Here is a 24266-nt window from a genome sequence, read left to right as displayed (position 1 = left end):
CCGAGCCTCCGTGCTGATTGTGGAACAGTCGCTTTGGCGGGGCAAAGAGCACTGGACTTGCAGTCAGGGCGGGATGGGTGGGGGTTCCGCTGCCGTTTGCCAGCTTTAGACAGTGCCAGCGCCTGCTTTCAGAATCTTCCCCGCCCCAGCCGCAGCGAGCAATTGTAGCATCTGACCTGTCCGCCTTGCGTGGACACTTCTGAGTTGACAAATGTTTATCACCCCTCCCTGCTTGGCTGGGGGCAGACTTGGGCAGGCCGGCCTCCTCTGCCAGACACCTGGGAGATAAATGGGATGGGGGATGCTGGTTAACCATCTCAGCCTGGCTCTGGGCAGGCTGGCAGCAGGCCAGCCGCACCTGCCCCTGCTTCAGTCTTCCCCGTGACAGAAGTGGGGAAAGTGTGTGGGGTGGGGGCTGGCTACTCCGGGGACCAAGTTTGAGCCAGGAGCCCCTAGCTGGAGAGGTCTTTATTGGAGGCTTGCTGCCCCTTATAGCACCCCCCACCCAGCTCTGGGCCCCTCACATTCCCAGGGTAGGGGGCATTTGGGGCACTAGGCTCCAGACCCTGACCTCCACAGCAAGGAGGGTGTGTCCAGCCTGGGAGGACAGTGTAGCTGGGCACGGGTGCCGGGGGTTGAGCATGGACAGCGATAGGGGGAGGAGAGGCTGTCCGAGGGCCTGTAGTAAGTGAGGGCAGAGTTAGGCTCCTTCTTCTGAGTTAAGAATTGCCCCCCCCCAAGACTGTCCAAGACAGAGTGCTGGGCTCTGTGGTGCCCTGGGGCTGAGCCCCTGAGACAAGGCAGAGGGTCTGACCACCCACTGAACCCCAGCCCTTGTCGTTGCCTGCTTGGGTGCCCCCATTGGGCCTGTTCCTGGGGCCTTCCTATCCCGGAGCCCCTTCTTTCCTGCCATCTGCGACTGGACCCAGACACCTCCCTTCGCTGCTATGTAGCCAGCTTTGTCCTGGGGCCACCTTGGCACCACAGGTTTCCTCCCTGGCAAACCTGCATGACTGCCCGGCCTGCCTTCCTCCAGGGCCAAGGTGCTGCTCTCACTAAACTGGGCCAGAGACTTCAGCAGCAGCCCCATTGCCCCAGGGGCCTCGCAGACCCCTACCCAGAGCTGGCAGGCTGGTAAGACCTCCCCCACCCCAATCTCAGGGCTGGAGCCAGAGCTGGGATGATTCCCAGATCGTGACCATATCCTTCCAGAGGCTGAGCCAGGTCTGGACATTGTCCCCTCAAAAGCGAGAAGGCCGAGGTTGGGGGAGGGGGTGGGGTGGGGGCGGGGGGGAAGGCAAGGGAGGGCTGAGCCTGGATGTCATGAAGGGGGGCCGTCAGGCAGCGGCAGAGGGAGTATGCCCAGAGCTTGGAATCCCATGGAAAGTGGAGAACTGCTCCCCAGCCCCACCCCTCAACCCCGCCCCACCCTCTGTGTCCTTGGCTGAGAGATTCCTGGAGAACATTTTCCAGGAAAGGAGGGGGGGTGGCATCTGGGCCGAAATCCCTGCCTGGGCCTCCCTCAGCCTCCTGTGAGGGGTGGCGAGGTTGACTCTTTCTGGCCTAACCTGACTGGGACAGGGGACCCCAGAGACAGAGCTGTGCCCTCGGGAATGGTAGCATTGTCCCCCCACTGGCCGGCCTCCATGTATGCTTAACGAAAGCCTGCTGGCCCCTCTGCCTGGAGTTGCCCTGGGCCGCTGAGCTGTGTTTGGGGAGACCCCGTGGGTGGAGGGCTGTGGTGTTGCCCTCTCAGCCCCCAGGGCTGATGTGGAGGTTCAGGGGTTCTCTGGGCAGCCTTACCACCCCTGGGAGCCAGAGAGTCAAGTGGACGGAACCCAGGCCCTGCTGGGGGCATCTTGGGCCCCAAGTGGGAACTTCCAGGAGACAAGTAGCACCGACAGCTGGTGGCCCAGGTGGAATGACAGGGAAGCAGGGTCCTGATGACCCAGCAGGTTGGGTGGAGGGCTGTTGCTGGCGCTGCAGCTGGACCTGTCCCACCTTCGGGCGTCTTCCCTACCCACCCAGTGGGATATTTCAAGCCCAGGAGGAGGCAGGGAAGCCCAGGGCTGATGGTACCTCAGCAAGGAGCCAGGTGTCACTGAGCCTCCTGGCAGCCACTGCAAAGAAGGATGCAGGATGGATTCGGAACTCACTAGGAGGAAGGAAGCAGACAGACAGTCTATGGAGACAGTTTCCCCTGGATCTGGCTCTAAGGAATAGGTTGTGAGCTTCCTGCAGGGCTAGGAGTCACCACGGGGGTCACAGGTGTAGGCTCAGGCCCCAGCTCCTAATCCCCTGGACCTGCCCCCTTTTGGGGTGTATAAACACGGACAAGGTAGTTAGTGGTACTAGTTTTCTGTGGCTGTCATAACAAATTACCACAAACTTGGTAATGGCTTAAAACGACAGAAATGTATTCTCTCCCAGTTCTGGAGGCCAGAAGTCTGAAATCAAGGTGTTGGCAGGGCTGTGCTCTCTGAAGGTGCTCGGGAATCGTCTCTCTTTGCCCGTTGCCAGCTTCTGGCGATGGCCGGCAGTTCTCGGCCTTCCTTGGCTCGTAGCTGCTTCACTGCAATCTCTGCCTCCATGGCCACAAGGCCTCCTTCACTGTGTCTGTGTGTCTCCCTTCTTACAGGAAGCCTACCTTATTGAATTTAGAGCCTACCTTAACCCAGGATGATCTCATCTTAACTAATGACTTCTACAGAGACTCTATTTCCAAATAGGGTCCCATTCAGAGCTCCCAGGCGGATGTGGATTTGGGGGGAAACTATTCGGCCCACTACAGTAGCTTCTGCAAAACTGTTTCCTCCTCTGTAAAATGGGGAAAATAGAATGCCCATCTGGCAAAGGTGTAGGATTAGACGCAGCGAGGAAAGCGTCCAGCACACACGCACGTGGCATGCGTAGGCTCTAATCAATCTTCCGTGGCTTCATGCCGAATCCACCCAGCCACCTGACAGCCATTATATTTACATTTAGTGATGATCACTGGGCCCTGTGGATACTTCAGAGACAAAGACGCAGGAGGTTAAAGGAACAGCAGAGGTGGGGAGCTGTGATGGGGGTCCCAGACACTGCGGGAGCCGAGGAAGAATCAGACCAGGAGACAGAGGAGGGCTTCAATGAGGAGGCGGTGGCGTTGAAGTTGGGGCCTGATGGAAGAGCCCCAGCAGTAGGGCAGTGGGTGAATCACACAGAGGAAGGGGCAGGCCCCAGCTGACAGGAATTTATCTGGAGGGCCACGTGAACCTTTGAAGTGTTTTTCAGTGGGGGAGGGATGTGCTCAGAGCACTGCGGATGCAGTAGTAGAGCGGCTGGGGACTCTGCAAAGTTGCCAGGTGAGAGGGGGCGGTGCGGGGGGCTGGGGGGTCAGGTTTGGCGAGCAGGAGGGGGTGTAGAGGTAGGGGCTGCTGGACAGGGCCGGGGAGGATGCGTGGGCTGCTGTCCAGGGCTAGGCCCTGGCTAACATGGCCGGTGGAGGTCTGGGAGGGTAGCTGCCTAGCTCAGGTTCCGGCTTGTTGGTTAGGCATCTGAAACATCAGCCAACAGGATGTTTCAGTGAGGGGGGGGCCAAAGAGATGCTGAAAAAGGGGGTGGGGGCAGGGCTTCTACAAGCCCAGGCAGGCTGAGCAGGGTGTGCATGGAGAGTGTGGGGCAGTTTTGGCATTAGCGGAACCGCGCACCCACTTAGCCCTGTGCAGGGTCACGGGGTGGGGGATGGCAGCCGTGGACAGGTGGGCTTGGGCGTTGCACCCACACACACACACCTGGAGATAGGAGTATGTCGGCTCTCCGGGAGACCAAGCCATGTGCTGGGCTGGGGTGTGGGCAAGACGCAGCCTTCCTCCCCCACCCCCTGGAGCTCCCAGACACCGCAGATAATTATGAGGTGATGTGATACATGCTACCTATGCAGGGAGCCGTAGGCAGGGAGGCTGCGGTGGCCAGGAGTGGGGCACTTATGACCTCTGAGCTCTGAGCTGCTCCTCCAGGAGGGAGAGGCAGCTGCAGGCCCGGGTGCTGGACCATGGAGGTCATGGTGCTCACAGCAGCCTGTGCATGGCCGTCTCAGTGCATCTGCCCAACAACTATTTTAATGATCCCTGCTATCCAGATAGAAAACTGAAGGCAGAAAGAGGAGACCCTGGGCCATCAGGGCTGGGACTGAACTTGAACCTAGGGACTGTAGAGCCCATGCCCTTGGTTGCGCTGCCTCTGAGTTTGGGAATTAGACTTGGTCCACCAGGTGCCAGACTGGCTCTGCTGCCGGAAGTTTCCAGGTGTTAACAAGCTGCTAGCCCTGGAGGCTCATGTACTTGCCGGAGCTCCAGCCTCTGTCCTCACATCAAAGGTGGGTGCTGAGATGGTGAACCGCTACAAGGGCACCAGGGAGTGTCTGGGACACAGGGGGCTCTCTGCCTATGCCTGCAGTTGGCCAGAGCTCACTTCCCACTACCACTGGGCCTCACCATCCCCTTCACCAAACCCGAGTTCTTCCGTCCATTCGGTGTGGTCTGTGTGGCTCTGAGAGGTGGTGGCCCAATAGCCATAGGGTATGGGGAGCCCTGCCCTGTGGCCTCTGACAGTGGGCAGGGTGTTAGGCCAGGTCCCCCTGAAGCCGGTGCAGAAGGCATTCCAAGAAGGGCAATTGGGGCTTGACATTGGGAAGAACCTGCCAAACAACCAGTCTCACTGTCCTTAGAGGTAGTGAGTTCCCTGTCATGGCAGGTGTGCAAGCCGACCCTTCTGGGGTGATGGAGATGGGAGCTCAGAGGCCAAACATTTGAGATTCTGTGGTCCTCAAATTGATGAAGATGAACTTTTGTTCAGCCAACTGACCAGATGTCTCCTTGGTGCAGATACCAGGGGACACAAAGTGTCTTGGATGATATTAGGTTTCCTGACTCCCGGTGGGCCCTGAGGTCCTGGCCCAGCAGCTCTGGAGGATGGGTCAGATGCTGCTTGCATCTGGACCTGCCTGCCTGGCTCACTCACTGTGAGGCTCCCAACTGCATTTTGGGATGTTGTGTCTTTTTTTCTGGCCGAGTCACGTGGCTTGTGGGATCCCAGTTCCCCACCAGGTTTTGAACCCAGGCCCCAGCAGTGAAAGCCCAGAATCCTAACCACAAGGCCACCAGGGAACGCCCAGGATGTTGTGTCTCTACCAGCCGGATGTGGCCCACCTGGGGCACAGGCTCAGCTGGCACTTCTGGGGGCTCAGACACAGCCACTCCCAGGACCTGACAGCAGGGTGGGGCACCACTGGTAGGAAGTGGTTTGCAGGTCTTTCCCCATTTCCTGGGTTGCTGTCCTGCCGGGTAGCTTTGGGTAAGTGCTTTTTCTACTTAGGGTGAGGTTTCCTGTGCCAGGAACACCCTGCTTGCCCCACAAGTGCTTTGTTTTTCCAGGCATAGAAGTGGGGCAGACCTGAGCCTGTTAGAGCAGGAAAGTGGCCTCCAAGGCCTCTGTGGACCCACTTCTCAGAGTGGGGGATGGGCCAGGTGCCTGCCTCCCTGACCACTGGTCCAGGGCCTGAGCCTCCTGTCTGGCCAAGGCCCCCAAACTCTCTAGGTCGCACACCCCTGTGTGCCAGCACCACAGGGGTGATTAGCAGATGAAAGGTTTTGGGATGGTGGGGTGGGGCCCCCAGGCTGCCTTGGCAGCTCCCCTGGCTGGAGGCCGGCCTGACCCAGGGGAGCTCCTCCAGGAGCAGGGACACAGAGACCCAAGCTCAGCCAGCCCCCAGCCAGCGCCCCATCAACACTCCCTTCTTCCCATGGCCCCTGCCCTCTGCCTGACTCCCAGAATGGCTGAGGAGCTAATGGTCTTAATGAGTGAGCTGGGGTTAATGGGTTACCCAGCCCGGTGGCACATTCACCAGCCTCCCCGGGCTCTCTAAGTCCAGATGCACTGGCCTGGCCTTCAGGGTCTGAGCTCAGCCACTTCCTTTTCCAGCTTTGATGCCTCAGGGCTCAGGAAGGGTCAGGGCGGTCAAGAGTCTCCCTTGTACCCTCACTGCTGCGGAGATGCCCCAGGCTCAAATTGTTCCCTCTGCCTGGCTGGCCTCCACAGTCCGATCCCAGTGCTATCTGGATCCCCCCCCCGCATAGTTTCTGCCCCTCCCTGGGGGTCCTGGGCTCCTCTTCCTCCTTGGTTGACTATACTATCCCATCTTCAGTCTGGCTGGGGGCTGCTTGAGAGAAGAATCTGAATGGGCCAGGGTCAGATGGGAGAGTGAGTGAATGAATGAATGATGGATGAATACGTGTAAGCAGCAGGCTGTGTGTGGACCTCAGAAGAATGGGCAGGCTTGGGCCTGCCAGCCCTGTGGGGGTACCCACCCCATCCTGTTGGCTGGAGCAGGTGCGGGGTCGTGAGCAGATGGCCCCATCCTCCATCAGCCTGCCTCCTCAACCCCAGGAAGTTGAGGGATGAGGAAAGACTCCCCGGTTCATGTGACTCCTTTCTGTCCTGGTGACGGTGACCAGGGTCCTTGGAGTGACAGCCTGTGGACATCTGCAGCCCCGGGCGTGGGGGCGAGGGCATCCCCTGACCAGGAACTCTAGAGAAAGCGTCAGGCTTCTCAGGCCTGGCGGGGCCTCTGATGCTCACACACCCACCCCTGTTGGTGGAGGCATCTGGCTGTGCCCCAGCACTGTGGGACCTCTCTTTGGATATTGAACGTGGCCGGGAGTTCTCCTCCTCCCAGAGGACCCTTGGCCTAACTGGCCTCTGCCTGAAACCCAGCCTCATGTAGCCCTACCGAGGCCCTCAAAGCTCAGGTCTCTTACGCAGGGTTTGGGACCCCACTGGGCTTGAAGAGGCTACCTGCTGTCCCAGGTCACACAGCCCCAGGGACAGGACCAGGAACCAGTCCTCTTCCCACCTGGAAAGGTTCCTGTGCCTTTAAAGCCTCCCCCCACTCAGGCCAGCAGGGGGAGGGAGGGGAGGAGCTGGGCACTGGGGACTCTGCTCTGTGCTGGAGTACAGAAGGAGGACCAGCATTGCAGCCAGGTGAGCTGGGGCAGGATGGGCGTCTGGCTGTACCCCAGTGCTATGTGACCCTGAAGCTCAGCTCACCATCTCTGAGCTGCTGGACATCGTAGGAGTGGGGAGCTCAGGCTTGGGGCCTCTCGGGGGCATCTGGAGGACTGGGTTCCAGCCCCAGCTCTGTTATGTCCTGGCTGTGCTCTGGAGGAGTCCCCCGTCCTCTCTGAGCCTCAGTTTATACACCTGCGTCATGGGAGTGAGCTGCCCTTCAGGGTGATGGGGGTGGGGATTGTGTGGACGGATCCTGCAGAGGGGTCACACGGATGGGCAGAGCCTTAGGCCCTTGGTCTGACTGGGTCTGGGCTGGGAGCCTCTGTTTCTTTTCCAGTAAGTGGGTTTGAGGCTGCCTGACAAGGCTTCCTGGCTGACTGCTACAGTTGTGGGGTGGGTGGGGAAGTGGGCTTCTTGGATTGAGAGGGAGGAGGGCAGTGTGGAGAAACTGAGGCCCAGAAGGATGGGGCAGCCTGGGGTGGTGGTGGGGTCACTGGGGTGGCGGGTCTGGAGTGGAGGTGAGTGGTGATGGGGGCTGAGGTGCTGTGTCCTCGGGCCACATCTCTCGGGCTCTGGTTTGCTCTCATGGTGGGGGTGGGGCATGGCCGGTACAAGTACAAGGGGTGATTGCACAACTCCGGGGACGCCCGCCCCCTTGTGGTCATTGCAGGCATGTATAGCTATTTCGACAGGTTTCTGGCAGGTAGTGGTTATCAGGTCTTGGGGAAGGAGCCTCCCAAATCCAGTCTGGGTCATGGTAAGCTTCCTGCCCAGAGCTGTGTTCTCATACCTAGGGGACGTCACTCCTCACTGTGGGCATTGGTGGTAAGGAAGGTGAAGGGGTGCCTACCTGTCCATCCATGTGCCTCCAGGGCCAAGTCGCTTCTACCTAAGCCTCGGCTTCAGGCCTGTGAATGGGTTTGGGGCTGTGCCCAGTTTCGCCCCTGTGACTCTGGGGCTGGAGGATTAACAGAGAAACCCCACGCTGTCTGTTCTGTCTCACTCTTCTTCATGCTCTCTTCTCTGCTGCGTCCTAGAACATGCTCGCTCAGCCTAGATTCAGCATGGGTGTGTGTGTGGGTGTGTGTGTGTGTGTGTGTGTGTGTGTGTGTGTGTGTGTGTGTACTGGGAGGGGGTGGTGCTGATGGCAGGGTCAGTATCTCTGGCTGGGTGAGGCTTGCATATTCCTGGGGGCAGAGAACTCACCACCTTTTGTGCCTAGGACAGGAGCCGTGGGGTCTGGAGGAGACCTCCAGCCCAGACCAACTGCCCCCAGGTCCCCTCTCTGCATGTGGGTGTGGGGGGCTGACTGGGACAGAATGTGACACACTTGATATGTGAGGAAGGGCTTTCTTTGTTCTGTACGTATGTATGCCTCAGTCGACATGGCCTTTGAGACACCTTCGCTTTTGTCTCCCCTCCATAGAACCTGCAGCTGCAGCTGGGCTTCCTCCAACTTGCCTCAGCTCAGGGTTTTCCTGTTGAGGTCACCTGGGGGGTCTGGGTCATCCTCTGCCCACTCAGACCTTCTTCTTACCTTCCTGCCACTTCTGCCATGTCTCATGCCATCCCAGGCAGGGAGAAAACCATTGAGCAGGCTCAGGCATTGAGACAGAGCCCTGTGGCTCTCCACTGCAGACCCCTCCCAGCCGACTGAGCTGCAATGCAGCCATTCAGGCAGGACCAAATACCCTGATGTTCCTGGCTGATGTCCAGTCCTTGGGGACAGGTCTTGGGCCTTGGTCCCTGGATCCTGCCTTGTCCATCTTCTTAGTTACCCCGGTCTGCAGGGGAGGGGATGGTGTCTAGGGAAAGAGCTGTCATGGCACCCCCATCCCAGGGTCATGCTGCTTGAAGATTTCATGGTAGTGCATTGGTTCGGTTCCATGCCAAGCCCGCCCAAGGGCAGTTGAGTGATAGGACCAGGCCTGTTCTGGCTGTGTGACCCAGGGCAGGCAGCAATGTCTGGTCAGCCTCCACGTCTCCTTCTACCTATCAAATGTTGCAGCCTTGCGGGGTTATTGCGGATTAGATGGCACAGATGGGGGCTGTGGGGGCTCCTGGGCTGCTTCGGCACAGCGAGCTGGGGAGAGGGGGAGGGAGGCATGACTCAGGAAGTGGCTGAGCCTTCTCCTTGGCTGACGAAAGCCAAAGGGGGAGGGGGCAGTGTCCAAGTTCCCTGGGGCGGGTCTGCAGCTGCTCCTGACTCTGGACTCCTTGGTGGGCTGGTCAGGGACATGCAGCAACTTGGGGCGGGTACGGGGTAGCCAGGTGTGCACTGGTGGGCTGTGTGACCTTGGACCCGCTCTGGCCGTCTCTGGGCCCTGCCTTTCCAGGCTGTTTAGGTGGTTCCTTGGGCCTGGGGCACTAATGTTCCTGGATAGGTGGTGGAACCTTCCGGACTTGAAGCCCTGGGCCGTGCCCCAGGGAGGTACCCTTGCCGTCCAGCTGTGGGGTGTGGTGAGCCTCTCAGGTCTGGGTTCTGCTCTGGTGCTGGTGACACCCCTGCTCCACGGCCTTAGGAACCATCTCTGGGACACCATGTCTGGCCCTGGAGTTCAGATACTCTGAACAAGGACAGGGCAAGCCTGTGGGGGACACCCACCCTTCGGAGGGGCCTGAGTCCAGGAGGAGGGATGCCTTGTCTCTGTCGCCACACCTCGCCTTCCCCATTGGGGCCACAGCCCTTGCCTGCTGCCACCATCCAGGGGACCGCAAGGGTCACTGCTGACAGCACCTCGTACCTCCAGGGCCCTCCCAGGGCTGCGTGAACTCTAGTCACTTGGCAATAGGCCGAGTCCCTGTGCCTCCTTGTTGCCATGACATGACAGCAGCCTCCGGCCACCCTCCGGCCATCCTCCCTGCCAGGCCAGACCTCTCTTTGAGGACCGCCCGCTCTCCACCTATTCTGACACACACAGGGATTCTAGGTGCCCCCCCTGCAGGCCTCTCCCCGTCTCCCCCCGCACCCCTCCCACCCCCATCCCCCACCCCCTGGACTACGTGAGCATGTGAGTTCCTCTGGCCCCTCCTGCTCCTTTCCTGCCTCTGCTCCTCCTGGGAGGAGCCCACCCCCACCCCAGATCCCAGCCCAGCTCTGAGGCCCCCAGAGGAGCTCTGCCCAGGCAGGGCTGCAGGCGTGGCTCTGGGCAGCTCCTGGGAGTGGGGGGGGCCTGGCCTACACTGTGGCCAAGACCTTCCCAGGCAGACAAATCTGCCTCTTCCTCCCCAGCCAGTGTCCCAGCCCAGAGCTGTCTTCTGAGGAACAGGGGCTGTCCCGGGCCCCCGCTGCCCTCAGGCCTCAGGTAAGCCCACCGGGCTGGGGAGGAGCAGGGTCGCTATTGGAGGTCAAGCACCCGCTCTCTGGCCTCAGTTTCCCTTCCTGACACTGATTTGGGTGAGAGCCAGTCCTCTGGGCTTGGACGTTGTTTTAGTGAGGCTGAGAAAAACGTGTGTGGGGGATGGGAAACAGAAGCACAGTCACCCGGCAGGGTGTCTTCCGCAGGGCTGGGATGGCTGCCTATGGGGGGCTGAGTCAGACCTCCCTACTGCCCTGCCCAGGGAGAAGGGGATGGGTCAGTGCGGCCTACCCCTCCCCCCACTCCCTGGCAGACAGAGCCTCACAGGGTACCCCCTGCCCTTTGGGGAGCCCACTTGGGCCCTTGGGTGGAAGGATGCGCAAGCAGATGGTTGGTGGGGGGCTGGAGTGTGGACCTCAGGAGGTCTTGGCTGGCTTGTCTAGGGGCCTGAGGGTGGAGAGGAGGACCCAGAGTTGTGGGGGTGGGGTCTCAGCGGATGGTCCCAAGCCCAGGAGAAATGAGGCCATGCCCTCAAGCTGCCCAGCGTGGCCTGACCCAGTGGACAGGACTGGGGGGCCTCCTTGACGGGTGGGGCTGTGCCTGTGCTGGGGAGGGGGACACCGGCTCCTGTCTTGCCCCGCCCACCCCACCGCATATAATGGGAAAGTTCTAGGTCTGGAACAAATGCCTCAGGTTGCTGGCCCAGCTCCTGAGTTCCCGCAGACCTCCCAGCACAGCTGCCTCTATCAAGAACCCTGACCTGGCCCCCTGCCAGGGCCCGGGGTACGCCCTGAGAGCTGTCAGGCCTGGTAGAGGGCATGGCCTGTCCTCAGGGCAGTGGTGGTGGCAGGACCTGGCTGGCTCTTTGGAGAGAGCCTTGCCTTCTGACCGCTCTTCCAAGGACTGAAGAGCAGGCAGTGCTGGTGGGGGATGGGAGGGTGTCCAGCGAGAAACGGTGGTGCCTAGATTCGGTCAAGGTGGTCAAGACAGAGAGGAGGCTGGCTTGGACCCTGCTGGGGGTGTGGAGTGGTAGTCAGCTGTGTGACCGCCCCCTGAGCTTGGGGAGGAGAAAGCCCTTCTGTGCTGGGGTCTGGGCCCCCACGTTGGGTGGGACTCCATTCCTAGACCAGCTCTAGGAGACCCTGTGAATAGGGACAGGGTAGCCAGAGGGGTCCCAGCCCTGGGCTCTCCAGCAGACATCGCCCTTTGGAGGGAACTGAGTCCGGGAGAGGAGGCACCCTGCCTCTGTCACCACACCTCTCCTCCCCCGTTGGGGTCACACCCCTCGCCTGCTGCCATTGCCACGGGGACCCCAAGGATTACTTCCATCCCTCCCTCACAGCCTGGCAGGAAGTCAACAGGGAAATAAACGGTGAGTGGAGGCTGACCAGCTCCCCTCTGCCATACACAGACCTCCAGTCCCTCCCAACATAGCCAACACTTACCTAACACTTCATGCTTTCCAACCCACTTTATCTTCACAATACTCCCAGCAGGCCCTTCTGTCATTCCACTGGACAGATGGTCAGATGGTCAGTGACTTGCCCAAGGTCCCACACAGGTGAGACGGGGCAGGCTGGCCCCAGAGCCCATGCTCCATCCCCTCGGCTGGCACACTGGCCCTCACCCCTTGGCCACATGACAGCTCCCTGCCCTGCTCTGGGCAACACCCTTGCTGTGCAGGAGAGAAATGCACTGTGGGGACGGAATATTCACCAACATGGGAGTGGCTGACGGAGTTCATCAGAGGCAGAGACACCTCACATTGCTCCCCGGAGGGCCAGGCCCAGCCCGCTTCAGAGACACCTGCTCCATTTTCAGGAGAACAAGCAGACTGCGTGGTGCGGGAGTCTCCTTGGAGCAGATTCTGCGGCCGCAGGCTCCTGCAGAGCGTGAAGGAGACCTCAGTTATTCCTCCGGCCTGTTCAGCCCAAACCGTCTTTTGTGGCCACCTCCTTGGGAGGCTCAGGGCTCCCACCCGCCGAGGAAGGTAGGCTCTGGTCCCACGGTGGCTCATCTGATAATTTCAGGAGACTGTGGGTGCCCCCTTTGAGGACACAACAAAAGCTGAACCCCACGCTCTGTGGCAGGTCACTCTGGGGACCCAAGAACAGTGCCGGGAAGGAATCAGGCCAGGCCTGTGCCTCCCGGAATGACTGCAGGATCAGGGGCTCCTCTCTGGAAGTGAAATCCGGGGGACTCCCTGCTGGAGATGGGGTCCTTACTGGGAGGGGGCCCCGAGGATAAGCAGGAGGATTTGGGGGGGCAGAGGTAGGACCAGGAGCTTCTGGCAGAGGGAGTGGCCTGAGCAAAAATCTGGGGACTGGGTGGCCCATGCATTCTGGGGGCCGGAAGGAGACACGAGGACGTATGTCTGAGGCTCGACTTTGTGCTGTGCCCTGTGGGACGATGATGCGCCCAAGGCCAGGTCAGCAGTGGCCCCCTGACCTTCTACCCTCCCATCCCCCATGCCCGCAGAGCCATGAAGAAGCGGTCCATGCTGCTGGCCCTGGTGGCCGTGGTCCTAATGCTCCTTATCATTGGCCTCTGCGTCTGGCTGCCTGAGACCTTCAAGCCCCACAGCCACGTGTACCCCAGAGCTGCCGTGGCCGCGGATGCCAAGCGCTGTTCAGAGATCGGGAGGTGAGTGGGGCAGGGTGTGGGGACACAGGCCCTGGAAGACAGCCACCGTAAGTGGACCTGGGCAAGACCCTCGCCTCTCTGGGACTCAGTTTCCCCACTGGTAAACGGGCTGCCTGGATGAGGGGCGTTCGGTGTGCGTGGAGCTGCCTATCCTGTCCCTGGACCTTCTCAGCAGCTTCTGGTCAGGGGAGAAGGGGACACTGGCCCTGAGAGCAGGGTGTGGGTCTCCCAGTGTCCAGCTGAGCCCTTTTCTCAGTTCAAGGGTGTCTGTCTCTTCAGAGAAACTCTGCTGTTTTATTTTTAGACCCCTAGCTCACATGTACAAAGATCAGTTCTCACTTAAAAACTTAAACAGAAAAAAGATATTATTAATAAAAAGTAACAATTTCCCCTTTTTTTCCGATTATAAGTCACGTACATCTGTTTGCTTGAAAAAGAGGAACATTTAAGCCCATTGGTTTTAGAATACAACAGTCTTTTACATTAAAAAATCAAAAACTATGGGCTCCTCTCCATCCTCCTTTGGGCAGTGTGGCCAGGCGGTGGGGAGGTGTGTGGAGGGGTGCGCATCTCGGAGGGTAGAGAGCCCGCCGGCTCTCACTCCCGGCACGTGCCACTGGCAGGGATGCATTGCTGGACGGCGGCTCAGCGGTGGATGCTGCCATCGCGGCCCTGCTGTGCGTGGGGCTCATGAACGCACACAGCATGGGCATCGGGGGTGGCCTGTTTCTCACCATCTACAACAGCACCACACGTGAGTGGCTGGCAGGGTGGGAGGTGAATGGCGGGGCTGCCTGCCTCAGGCTGCAGTTGGGCTGGGCAGGCAGAGCTGGGCAACTCCTAGGTTCACACAAGTGAGGGGCTGGTGTTGGTCCGGACTGCCCACATGCTTCTTCTTCCAGGAAAGGCTGAGGTCATCAATGCTCGAGAGGTGGCCCCTCAGCTGGCCTCTGCCGGCATGTTCAACAGCTCAGAGCAGTCAGAGGAAGGTGAGTGCAGGCTTGGTGTGGGTGCAGGGGCAGGACGAGCTGCTGGAAGGCATGAGCACCCCCTCACACCCTCCATATTCCCCCCATCCCATCTGGGGCTGGGAGTGGCTCTGGCAGTCCCCTCCCATCCCTTCCTGGCCCCACAAAACCCTCCATAATGATTGGTCAAGCCCATCATCACAGAGGGTAAAGAGAGCTTCTGTTATTTCTGCTCAGGTCCCTCCAGGGCCACCTGGAGCTAGAACACGGAGAGAGTGATTACTATTACAACAGCTTGCATGTGCCGGGGTCCTGGGGCCAGCACTCTGCTCAGCCCTTTTCACCGATGAGCCCCTTGAATCCTCCCTGTACGCTTGGCAGGGGTAGCGTGGTGTTGATTTCCATTTTATAGGTGGGGATGCTGAGGCCCAGAGAGGTCATGTAAACTGATTAAGGTCACACAGCTGGATGGTGGTAAAGCTGGGATTGAACCCAGGCTATCTAAACCCTGGGTTTTTAAAGGGCATCCAAGTCATTCATTCGTTCGTTCATTTGTTCATCGGTGGGGATAGCTCTCTAGAGTATGGGAAGGAGTCTCTTTTTTCTAACCTGTCCTTAAGCCAAGAAGGAAATCCCTGCAACTCCCCAGGCAGCCAAGGGAAATCAATGGCCACCAGGGGGCGCCCCTGCAAGGACCCCAGTGGATTGCAGGATGAGGTTGGAGGGAAGGAGGTGTGGGGATTAAAGGCCATAGTGGGTCTGAACCCCTCCTGCAGGCTTTGCAGGACCCCTCCTGCAGGTGGAGCCCTGTGTAGGGTGCTGAGAGCAGTCGTTTTGGAATCCCCTCCAACACAGTCTTTGAATTTTTACCCATTGGGAAACTCAGTGTAGAAATGAAATCATTCAGAGTGTGAGATTGTGGGAATCTTACAGACTTAGCATCTTTGGATGCTTGGAATTCACATATTTAACTAGGGCTTGTTGGGCACCTCCTACAGCATCAGGGGCTGTTCCCTAAGCCAGTAGAAACAAAGGTAACAGGTGAAATGCACATTCCAGGTGGAACAGGGAGAGAGAGCACACATGGGTGTGCCATGTGCCACAACACTGCCTGGGAAGCAGAGGTGGGAAGGGTTGGAGGGCTTGTGGGTTCATCAGGTGCCCTGGTCAGGGCATGTGAGCAAAGACCCAGAGGCTGGGGCTGGGGGCAGCCGTGGGGGTGTCTGGGGGAAAGAGGAGGACACAGGGTCAGGTAGAACCGCCCAGGTCATGTTGGACCTCATGGGTCATCATGTCTGAGTGAGGTAAAGGTGTTCCCTGAGTCGAAAGGGGGACCTGGGTGGATCTGGCCGCTTTCTGATGGGACCCCCTCAGGCTGCTGTGAAAGAGGAGGAGCAAGTTACCTGCCCGTCAGGTGGCCCATCAGGATGTCACGGTGATAATCAGGGAGAGATGAAGTTGGCGGCTGGTGGCTGGGCCGAGCACACTTGGAGGGCGGAGCTGCAGATTTGCTGATGGGTTGGGTGTGACGCTCACCCAGGAGTCTCGGGTGAGTTGGGGTCTCAGGTCTGCACCTGGAAGGACAGGGTGGCCCTTACAGAGACCAGCGAGGTGTTAAGTTTGAGAAGCCTTTTTCAAGTGGGCAGGTGCATCCTCAGATCTGGCCATCAGGGGAGCAGGCCGAAGAGTCAGTTTGGGAGTTGTCAGCGTGTAATGGACCCTGCAGCCTGACATGGAGGAGGGCACCCAGAGTTGGTGCAGACAGAGGAGAGGGCAGGGAGATGCAGAAGTGACTCAGGAAGAGAGAGTGATGGGCCAGGTAAGATGAGAAAGAGGCCCTGCGATGGCAGCGTGGGGGTCACTGGTGACCTTGGTGAGAGTGTGGCGTGAGAGCCTGATTGACCAAGGTCAGGGCGGCACTTATATAAGGGGGAGGAATTGTGTGCTGGGTGTCAAACCTTCCGGGATGTGCCAATGTCGTAACAACCCGGCTCTTGGAACCTCGTGCCCCACTTCAGGGTGGGAGAGGCAGCTCGAGAGCTGCAGCCGCCAAGCCTGGGAGTGCCCCCCTACCCTGCATCTCAGGGTTGAGAGCAGGAGGGTGCCTGGGAGCCGAGGCTGTGGCTGAAACTTTCTGGGTCAGTGCTGGCTTTAGGGTGCGGCAGGGGCAGTGAGGCCTAGTGGGGAACCAGGGTCCAGGGCTCTGTTTCCAGGGGAATCATGGCTCCTCAAAGGACAGTGCTGGGAAACAAAACTCTTTATGGTCAGATGGGGAAACCGAGACCCAGAGAGGGGACAGGGCAGGGGTTTGGGCTCAGGTCCCAGTTGGGACAATGGAAGAGAGGAAGAGAGGCCCTTGCTTTGGGACCAGCCCGGCCTTGAGAGTGGCCTGGGCTTGCACTGGGGGCTTCGGCGGGTTTTGGAGAAACACTTGAGTCTTATGGGATGAGGGGCCTCGTGGCCCAGGAGGCTCAAACGGAGAGATGGTGAGGTCTGGCTTCCTTATACTCTCGCTGTGCAACCGTGGGCCTGGCACGGGATTTCAGGCACGGTGGCACCTGCGGAGACAGGCATCCAGGCCTGGGACAGCGGAACCCAGCACACGTGCTACCGCCCCTCCCTCCTGTGCCCTCATCAGACAGCTGAGCTGAGCCACACTCATGCCTGCTGAGTCCAGATGTGACCTCAAAAATCTATGTCCTTCCTGAGCCTCACTGGTCCCACCTGGGGATGTGCCTGGAACATCCCCCGTGTGGAGCCACTAGCTGTGTCCCTCTCCTTCGCAGGTGGGCTGTCGGTGGCGGTTCCAGGCGAGATCCGCGGCTATGAGCTGGCACACCAGCGGCACGGGCGGCTGCCCTGGGCTCGCCTCTTCCAGCCCAGCATCCAGCTGGCCCGCCAGGGCTTCCCTGTGGGGAAGAGCTTGGCGGGAGCCCTGCAGAGAAGCCAGGCTGCTATCCAGCGGCACCCTGAGCTGTGGCACGTCTGTGGTCCCTACTGGTGGGCGAGAGCGGGTGGCACTTTAAGGAACCTGCACTGAACGAGGGACCAAAGCCCTGCCTGTTCTGAGCCTGGGGGTGGGGTCCCGGCCCCACCTGGGCTGGATTCTGTGGACAGGGGCACCCCATCCTTTGTTCTCGTGTGTGTGTGTGAGTGGGGTGGCTGAGTCCGCCCCACCTGCCTGCCTCACGGGAGCCCCCTCTGCCCCAGCGAGGTGTTCTGCCGGGATGGGAAGGTGCTGCGGGAGGGGGACCGAGTGACCATGCCTCGGCTGGCCGACACCTACGAGACGCTGGCCTCGGAGGGCGCTCAGGCTTTCTACAACGGGAGCCTCACGGCCCAGATTGTCAAGGACATCCAGGAGGCCGGTGAGCGGGCGACCTCAGGGGCCTGGGGCCAGGAACTCCACAGCGGGGACACTGAGCCTGGGGTCCTTGGGTCCTACCTGGCCTGGACACTGGGCCCTCAGGGAGTGTCTGGCAGGGGAGGGTCACAGATGTGTCTGCAGTTAATGACAGGCCACACGGATCCACAGCTCCTGGTTAAGTCAAAGCTGAGAGAAACCCTGCAGTCCAGGAGAGAAAACCCTGGTGGGGGGAACGCAGGTGTAGGCAGGAGCCAGGGTTGGGGAAGTGCTAAAGTACAGACCCTGGAGGACTTCCTGGAGGAGGTGGTGCCTGAGCCACAGGTGAGGTTGGACTTTGTAAGCAGAGAGAACAGTTTGAGGCCTGGAGAGAAGGCTTTTATTTCTCCAGGAGGATCACAGGGGATGAGGGTGGGCTTGGTGAGCGAGGCATGGGAGGAGCTGCATGCAGGGCCTGCGGTTGGGAACTTGTGGGCAGGTTCTTATAGGTTCAGGAGCCCCATGCTGCCTCTCCCTCACCGAGCCATGGCCTCTTCATGTTAGTTTTTCCAGTGTGTCAGGGAGGAGGGTGATTAGCATGTTGACCTTTACCACTGACATCGGAAATTAGCCTGTAAATACTTGGTATGTCTGGAGCCATTTCCCTAGAGATTAAGAGCTTCCCTCCACCCACCCAACGGGGGGTGGGGGGGGGCAGAGGTAGGGGACGGGGGGATGGGAGCAGATATCTCCCACTTAGAGAAGATCCTCTGGCCGCCAAGAGGACAGACGACAGACCCAGAGGCCAGTGGGGCAGCAGGTGGAGGGCGCTGGCCTGGACCTGGCCAGGGGAAGGTGGCACCGTCAGGGAGGTCCGGGGATAGACAGGGCTCCCCGCTTGATGGCCCCCCAGAAGTGTGCCCCATCTCCGTGTCACCCCATGCAGGGGGCATCGTGACGGCCGAGGACCTGAACAACTACCGTGCAGAGCTGATCGAGCACCCACTCCGCATCGGCCTCGGGGACGCCCAGCTCTATGTGCCCAGTGCCCCGCTCAGCGGGCCAGTGCTGGCCCTCATCCTCAACATCCTCAAAGGTCAGCTGCCCTCCGCGGCCCTGCAGAGCAGCGTCCTGGGGGTGGGCACAGCCGTGTGAGGTCTCGGGATCACGGGGTGGCTCTCAGTGCCAGAGTTCACGCTGGGCGGCCTGGTCCAAAGGGCACATCTGGCAAACCTGAGCGGTCATCTGTGACCCCGTGGACTGGGTAGCCCTGTGGCTGACATGTGAGGCCCAGACCTGGGGGACCCTTGCTTCCTTCCATCCTCCCCCGCCTCCCAAGCAGCCACTGCTGTTGGTTATTAAACGTCCCCCTTCTCAAGGTGAACCAGGTGGGTCAGGGAGGCGTGGACCACCCCCTTTCCAGGGCACTCAGCTGTCCTGGCCGAGCTGGGATGTCCCGGGGCCACCGGGACCACCAACCTGCCTGGCTCTGCCCAACCAGGGTACAACTTCTCCCGGGAGAGCGTGGAGACACCTGAGCAGAAGGGCCTGACCTACCACCGCATAGTGGAGGCCTTCCGGTTTGCCTACGCCAAGAGGACCCTGCTTGGGGACCCCAAGTTTGTCAATGTGACTGAGGTAAAGGGCAGGGGCTGGCCTTCGATGGGTGGGGGGCCTACCATGGAGATGCCAGGAGGGCTCCCCGGGCCACCCCAGCCTCACTCAGCCTTTATTCATCTATTTCTGCCACTGACTTGCCCTCGGGCCTACTGTGTGCTGGGATGGACTGTTGACCCTGAGTCCTAACCTCTGCCCCACGGAGCTCACAGGGTGGGAGAGACAGACTTGTCAGTGAGTGGTAGTGCCCTCCTCTGCCACGGTCCAACCTCGGGGACTTTGCATGTGCTGTGTCCTTGGCCTGGAAGGCTCTGGAGTGGTCAGTGCCGAGGTGAGGAATGCACAGGGGCATCACAGCCCTCAGGGTGGAGGAGGGTGGATTCGGGGAGGGGACCAGCGTTCCAGGTGGGCAGAGGCCCCAGCCACATGCTCCCTGGTCACACCCAGGAGCTAACTTCCCAGATCCCCACCCAGGCCCTGCACTGCCCAACCCACCCACTCGCCAGGTGCCCCGGCTCCAGGCTGGACTTCCACCTCCACCCCGATCACATCCCTCATTACCTACTTGGGTCCCCCCCCGCCGCAAGGTGGACCCGCAGACCCCCTCACACTGACCTGTGACCTCCCGCAGCTGCTCAGCAGCCCCTCTTCTCTTACCTGGGGATGATTTTGCACTCACTGCTCCCCACATCAGCACCTGGCATCCCTGAGGTGGTGGAAGCCAGTGCATCATGCCCCTCTTTGCCCTCCCTCCTGGCTGAGACTGGCCTTCTGCTCATCCACTCTCTGACTCTGCACGCCCTTCCTACACTGCTGCTCTCCCTCCTGGGTTCCCAGTCTGCCCTTTCTGATGGGTCATTTCCGAAAGAAGTGTATGGTTGTGGGTCCAGAACCCTCCAGCTGCTTCCCCGTCCCTCTGCTCCCCATTGGGGCAAACTTGGCCACCACCTCCTCTCTGGAGCCCTCTCCCCTGGTGCCCGCCCTTCCTCCCTCCCTCCATACCTGCGCTGCCAGGTCCTGAGACCAGCCTCCGTTTCCCCTTCGGTCCACTCTCTGCAGCATCTCACCACGTTCACCAGCACCTCCCTCCCTTGACTTTTTAATTTGCAAAGTTACGGACATTTCGGCACATTTCCTTCCTCTCTCCCCATCTCCATCCGTTTCCCCCTTGCTCTCCCTGTTTTTTCCTTTTTAGATGTCTGGTCGGCTTTTTCCCAAGGGTCCCATCCGTGTCTTGAGGCCCCCGGCCTGTCAAGCTCACACCTGCTGTTGCTGTCACGTCTGCCATCTCTTAGCCTCAATGGACCCCCTGGGCTGTTTTGTTGATTTTAAGGCCCAGGGCAGTTGTCTTTTAGGATGTCCCAATTCCTGGATTCAACCCTGTTTCCTTGGAAGTAGATTCAGGCTGAACGTTCTCCCCTTGGATTAGTCACTTAATTCATGGGTGTTGCTGGAACCTTCTGGAGGCATTTCCTCTGCTCAGCCTCCTGCGCCCTGCCTTGCCCATGAACTCAACACATCAGGTGTGGCCCATCACCCACCTGAGACAGATTCTTCAGGGTCCGACGAGCTCCTTTCCCAAAGCAGGCTCCCAACCTGCCCCAGTTAGCGGCCACTGTAGACTGAAGACTTGGGGCCTTTCTCCGTTCCTCTTTTCCACCTGGTGAGCCCCCAGCAACTCTCACCTGGTGGATATCATAGCCTCCCGGTTGGGTTTCACCCTCACACAGCTGCCAGAGGGATAACACCCATCACTCCTCTGCCCTAAGCACAGGTGGCTTTGAAGTCCTTTTAGGGCTTGTAAGGACCTATGGGATCAGCCCTTGCTGGCATCTTCAGCCTCTTCTCTCCCTAACCCCATTCACTGTCTGCCTGTCACTCACAGGCCTGCCTCAGGGCCTTTGCATTACCATTCAGGTGGCTTTTTCAGATATTACCTTCTCTGAGAAGCCCTCCCTGACCACTCTGCTCCCACCCCATCACACTCCACCCCCCTCACCTGGCTTGTTCTTTCCAGCACATCCCTGCCTGCCTTTGTCTTCCCTGCTGTGAGGGTGGGGACCTGCGTGTCTGTTCCCTGCTGATCCCCCAGTGCTGGGCATGAAGTTACAAGCTCCCTGAATGAATGAATGATTGGATGCAATGAAAGTGGAGACTCCGAGGATGGACAGACATTCAGAGTTGCTGGACAGCAACAGAGACAGAGGCTGGGGAGAGGGGGTCAGACGGGCCACGTGAGATTTTGGGTGCAAGAGGGTTATGGTCAGAGCCATGGCTGGGGGCTTCCTGAGAGCTGCTCGCACAAGCCCATCCCCCTCCCCACCTCCCTCACCTCCTCAGGCCAGCTCTGGGGTCTCGGCAGGTGGTCCGCAACATGAGCTCCGAGTTCTTCGCTGCCCAGCTCCGGGCCCGGATCTCCGATGACACCACTCACCCGGCCTCTTACTATGAGCCCGAGTTCTACACGCCGGATGACGGGGGCACCGCCCACCTGTCCGTGGTCTCAGAGGATGGCAGTGCTGTGTCGGCCACCAGCACCATCAACCTCTAGTAGGGCTGCTGGGTGGCCGGGTGGGCCGGGGCTGCCTGCGTGTCCTAGAAGGGTGGCTCCACATTGGTAGAGTGCTTGCCCCCAGCTCCCCAGGGAGCGTGTTGGCACTTTGGTGGGCACGTGGGGCTGGTGGGACGGGGCAGGGGTGGGCACAGCTCTCTGACCCAGCTGGTCTGCAGCTTCGGTTCCAAGGTGCTGTCACGGGCCAATGGGATCCTGTTCAACGATGAGATGGATGACTTCAGCTCCCCCAACATCATCAACAAGTTCGGGGTGCCCCCCTCACCGGCCAACTTCATCACGCCAGGTGTGGGCACAGGGCTTGGGTGGGGAGGGGGCTGGTGTCCCAGCAGGCAGCTGACCAGCTCCTCTGTCCCCTCCCTCCCACCGGCCGGCTGCAGGGAAACAGCCGCTCTCGTCCATGTGCCCGGCGATCATCGTGGGTCAGGACGGCCAGGTCCGCATGGTGGTGGGTGCCTCTGGGGGCACGCAGATCACCACGTCCACTGCACTGGTATGTGCCACCTGCCTGTGCCCCCAGCCCCTTGCCCGCTGGGCTACACTGACCCCATCCCCTCATCCGCAGGCCATCATCCACAGCCTGTGGTTCGGCTACGATGTGAAGCAGGCAGTGGAGGAGCCCCGGCTGCACAACCAGCTTTTGCCCAACACCACGACGCTGGAGAAAGACATTGACCAGGTTGGGGGGGTGGTGCTGAGTCACAGTGGGGGCCCCTGGGAATCCTGGAACAGGGCCTGGATCTCCTGTGTCATTGCGGAGTGGACGATGGCTGCTGTCCTCTGCCTGGGGCAGATGACCCTCATGCCCGCTGCCTGGGCCACTTTGCACCCCATGCTCTGAGGGCCAGGCCACCTGCTCCGATGAGACCCAGTCGGCCCAGCTGCCCCCAACTTGCTCTTCGTGGCCACTCAGACAGAAATGGCGCCACCGGTGTCTTTGGAAGCCATGCCCACACAGGCGTGGTTCAGATGGTGTCTTGGGCCCCCGTTGAGGCCTCCCTCTCCCTCCCACCCCCAGGCAGTGGCTGCAGCCCTGAAGACCCGGCACCACCACACCGAGGTCACTTCTACCTTCATTGCTGTGGTACAGGCCATTGTCCGCACAGCTGGTGGCTGGGCGGCTGCCTCAGACTCCAGGAAAGGCGGGGAGCCTGCGGGCTACTGAGTACTCAGGCAGGCAAGGTGGACCAGCAGCCCAGGGATGAGATGTCCGCTGGGGGTGGGGGGCTGGGAGTGGGACTTTGGGGGACATGCTTCCCCTGTGAGCGGCAAAGCAGTGCAATAAATGGGGGCTGCAGTGCCAGGCTCTGGGCGGTCTTGCCGGCCAGCTCCCAATTCCCTGGGCCTCAGCATCCTGTGTGAAGTGGGACCACCTGGCAGGGAAGGATGGAGAGAAGGGATTCAGAGGTCTGGACAGCTCAGGCACTGGAGCCAGCCTCAGCATTTTCACTGGAACGGGGCGGGAGTTGGCGGTGCAGGGCTGGGGTGGGGGCCCAGGGTGGGCCATGCCAAGCACTGCTCTTCCTCACCCTGAGCCCCACGACGAGAGCCAGGCCACTTCTTCCCTGGGCTGGGCAGCAGCACTTCCCAGTGTGAGCCACCAGGGGGCGCATGGCCCCGGCGTTTCCTCCTGGGAGCCCTGGTACCTCTTCAGCCCGGCGGGTGTCCAGCCTCACCATAACCAGCACACACTGAGGTGAAGCTGAGGTCTGGGTGGGGGTGGGATTGGGCAAGAGGCTGGAGCAAAACATGTTGGTCAGGGCCAGGCCCAGGGGGCTTTCCAAGCAGAAACCCAGAGTGAAACCCAAGCTGTGATCCATTCCAGAAGGAGGCCCGGTTCTCAGGGATCCATGAACTGGAAGAGGTCGCCAAATCCCCAGGGGTCAGGGCTTGGGTCAGCACCCCAGGGAGGGTGGCTCTGGGTGGGGGAGAACCACAAGACGCAGCACCCAGCCTCCCCCACCGGGGCCAGCCCCTCCCTCCCTCAGGGCCTCCTAACTCATCCTTTATACACAGTTGTAACGCCCAAGGTGAGGTGCTGGGAAAGACCTGGGGAGGCGGGCAGGGGTGAGGGGGTCCCAGCACGGCAGCAAGACGTCCCGCTGCCTAGTGAGCACCAGTGGGGGGCCCCTGAGGGCAGGGGCACGGGGCTAGGAGAGCCCAGGTTTGGGCTCTCCTTCATGAGGCAGAAAATCCTGATGCTTCCAAAGTGCCCACAGGGAAGCAGGGTGTTGGTCTGCAGAGTGCCCCCACGTCTGAGCCTTGAGCCCTGGAGGGTGGCACCTTTGGGGTCCCTGGGGGATGGGGGGACAAGATGGAGGCTGAGCTGGTGGGGTGGGCAGGTCTCTCCTCAGCCCTCATTTTAGCCCCAGAGGAAAGGGGAGAAGACTGAGGCCTGAGGGGCGGGCCTTGCTCCAGCGGAGGTGGGGGCTGGCCTGGAACTCCCTGGGCCCCAGCACGTGGACGGGGTGCACCCCAGTTCCCCAGCCGTTATGGGGTTCAGCTCCCCCCTGGGGCCTGGAGACTTGGCTTCCCCTCTCTTTCCCGCCCCTCATCTCCTGGACACAGATGTCCAGGGCCCTTTCTGGCTGTGCCTCCCTGATCGCACTTCTGGCCAGCCCAGCACAATGCCTGTTCCTTCCCTGGGCCTTCGCTCTAGCAGTCCCTGCATCCTGGCCTCTGCCTGACCAGGAAGGTTGGGGAGAGGGGGCATTGTTCCACCCTGACTCCGCTGACCTCTCTGTCCCTGCTTCCTCTGCCTCCCGGGCTGGCCCTGG

General features: G+C 60.3%; 1 protein-coding gene across 2 annotated transcripts; it reads left to right on the top strand.

Moving 5' to 3' along the window:
• The first annotated feature begins 3293 nt into the window (after positions 1–3293).
• GGT1 (gamma-glutamyltransferase 1) lies at positions 3294–22710 on the top strand. Of its 2 annotated transcripts, XM_079943069.1 has the most exons (13): positions 3294–3344; positions 12168–12336; positions 12825–12989; positions 13613–13743; positions 13892–13978; positions 16744–16940; positions 17172–17325; positions 18247–18396; positions 18802–18938; positions 21280–21467; positions 21648–21775; positions 21870–22168; positions 22508–22710. In XM_079943069.1, exons 3-13 carry the CDS (start codon positions 12829–12831, stop codon positions 22652–22654), a joined length of 1779 nt encoding a protein of 592 aa, XP_079799195.1. In that variant the 5' UTR covers positions 3294–3344; positions 12168–12336; positions 12825–12828; the 3' UTR covers positions 22655–22710. The 2 variants fall into 2 exon arrangements, with proteins under 2 accessions (XP_079799195.1, XP_079799196.1); XM_079943070.1 differs by lacking the exons at positions 3294–3344; positions 12168–12336; positions 12825–12989; ... (3 more) ...; positions 17172–17325; positions 18247–18396 and having other exon boundaries at positions 18843–18938; positions 21258–21467.
• Positions 22711–24266: the final 1556 nt, after the last annotated feature.

The sequence above is a fragment of the Stenella coeruleoalba genome, assembly GCF_951394435.1.
Source record: "Stenella coeruleoalba genome assembly, chromosome: 14".
NCBI classification, from domain to species: Eukaryota; Metazoa; Chordata; class Mammalia; order Artiodactyla; family Delphinidae; genus Stenella; species Stenella coeruleoalba.
Note: the sequence above shows the minus strand (reverse complement) of the source record. Positions and strands in the feature narration are given on the sequence as shown.

Bases quoted from the DNA above. Each gene is read 5' to 3' on its own strand.
- GGT1 (XM_079943069.1), top strand. From the start codon at position 12,829: ATGAAGAAGCGGTCCATGCTGCTGGCCCTGGTGGCCGTGGTCCTAATG. The intron at 21,468-21,647 runs GTAGGGCTGCTG...GCTGGTCTGCAG, and splicing joins ACCAGCACCATCAACCTCTA to CTTCGGTTCCAAGGTGCTGT. The intron at 22,169-22,507 runs GTTGGGGGGGTG...TCCCACCCCCAG, and splicing joins TGGAGAAAGACATTGACCAG to GCAGTGGCTGCAGCCCTGAA.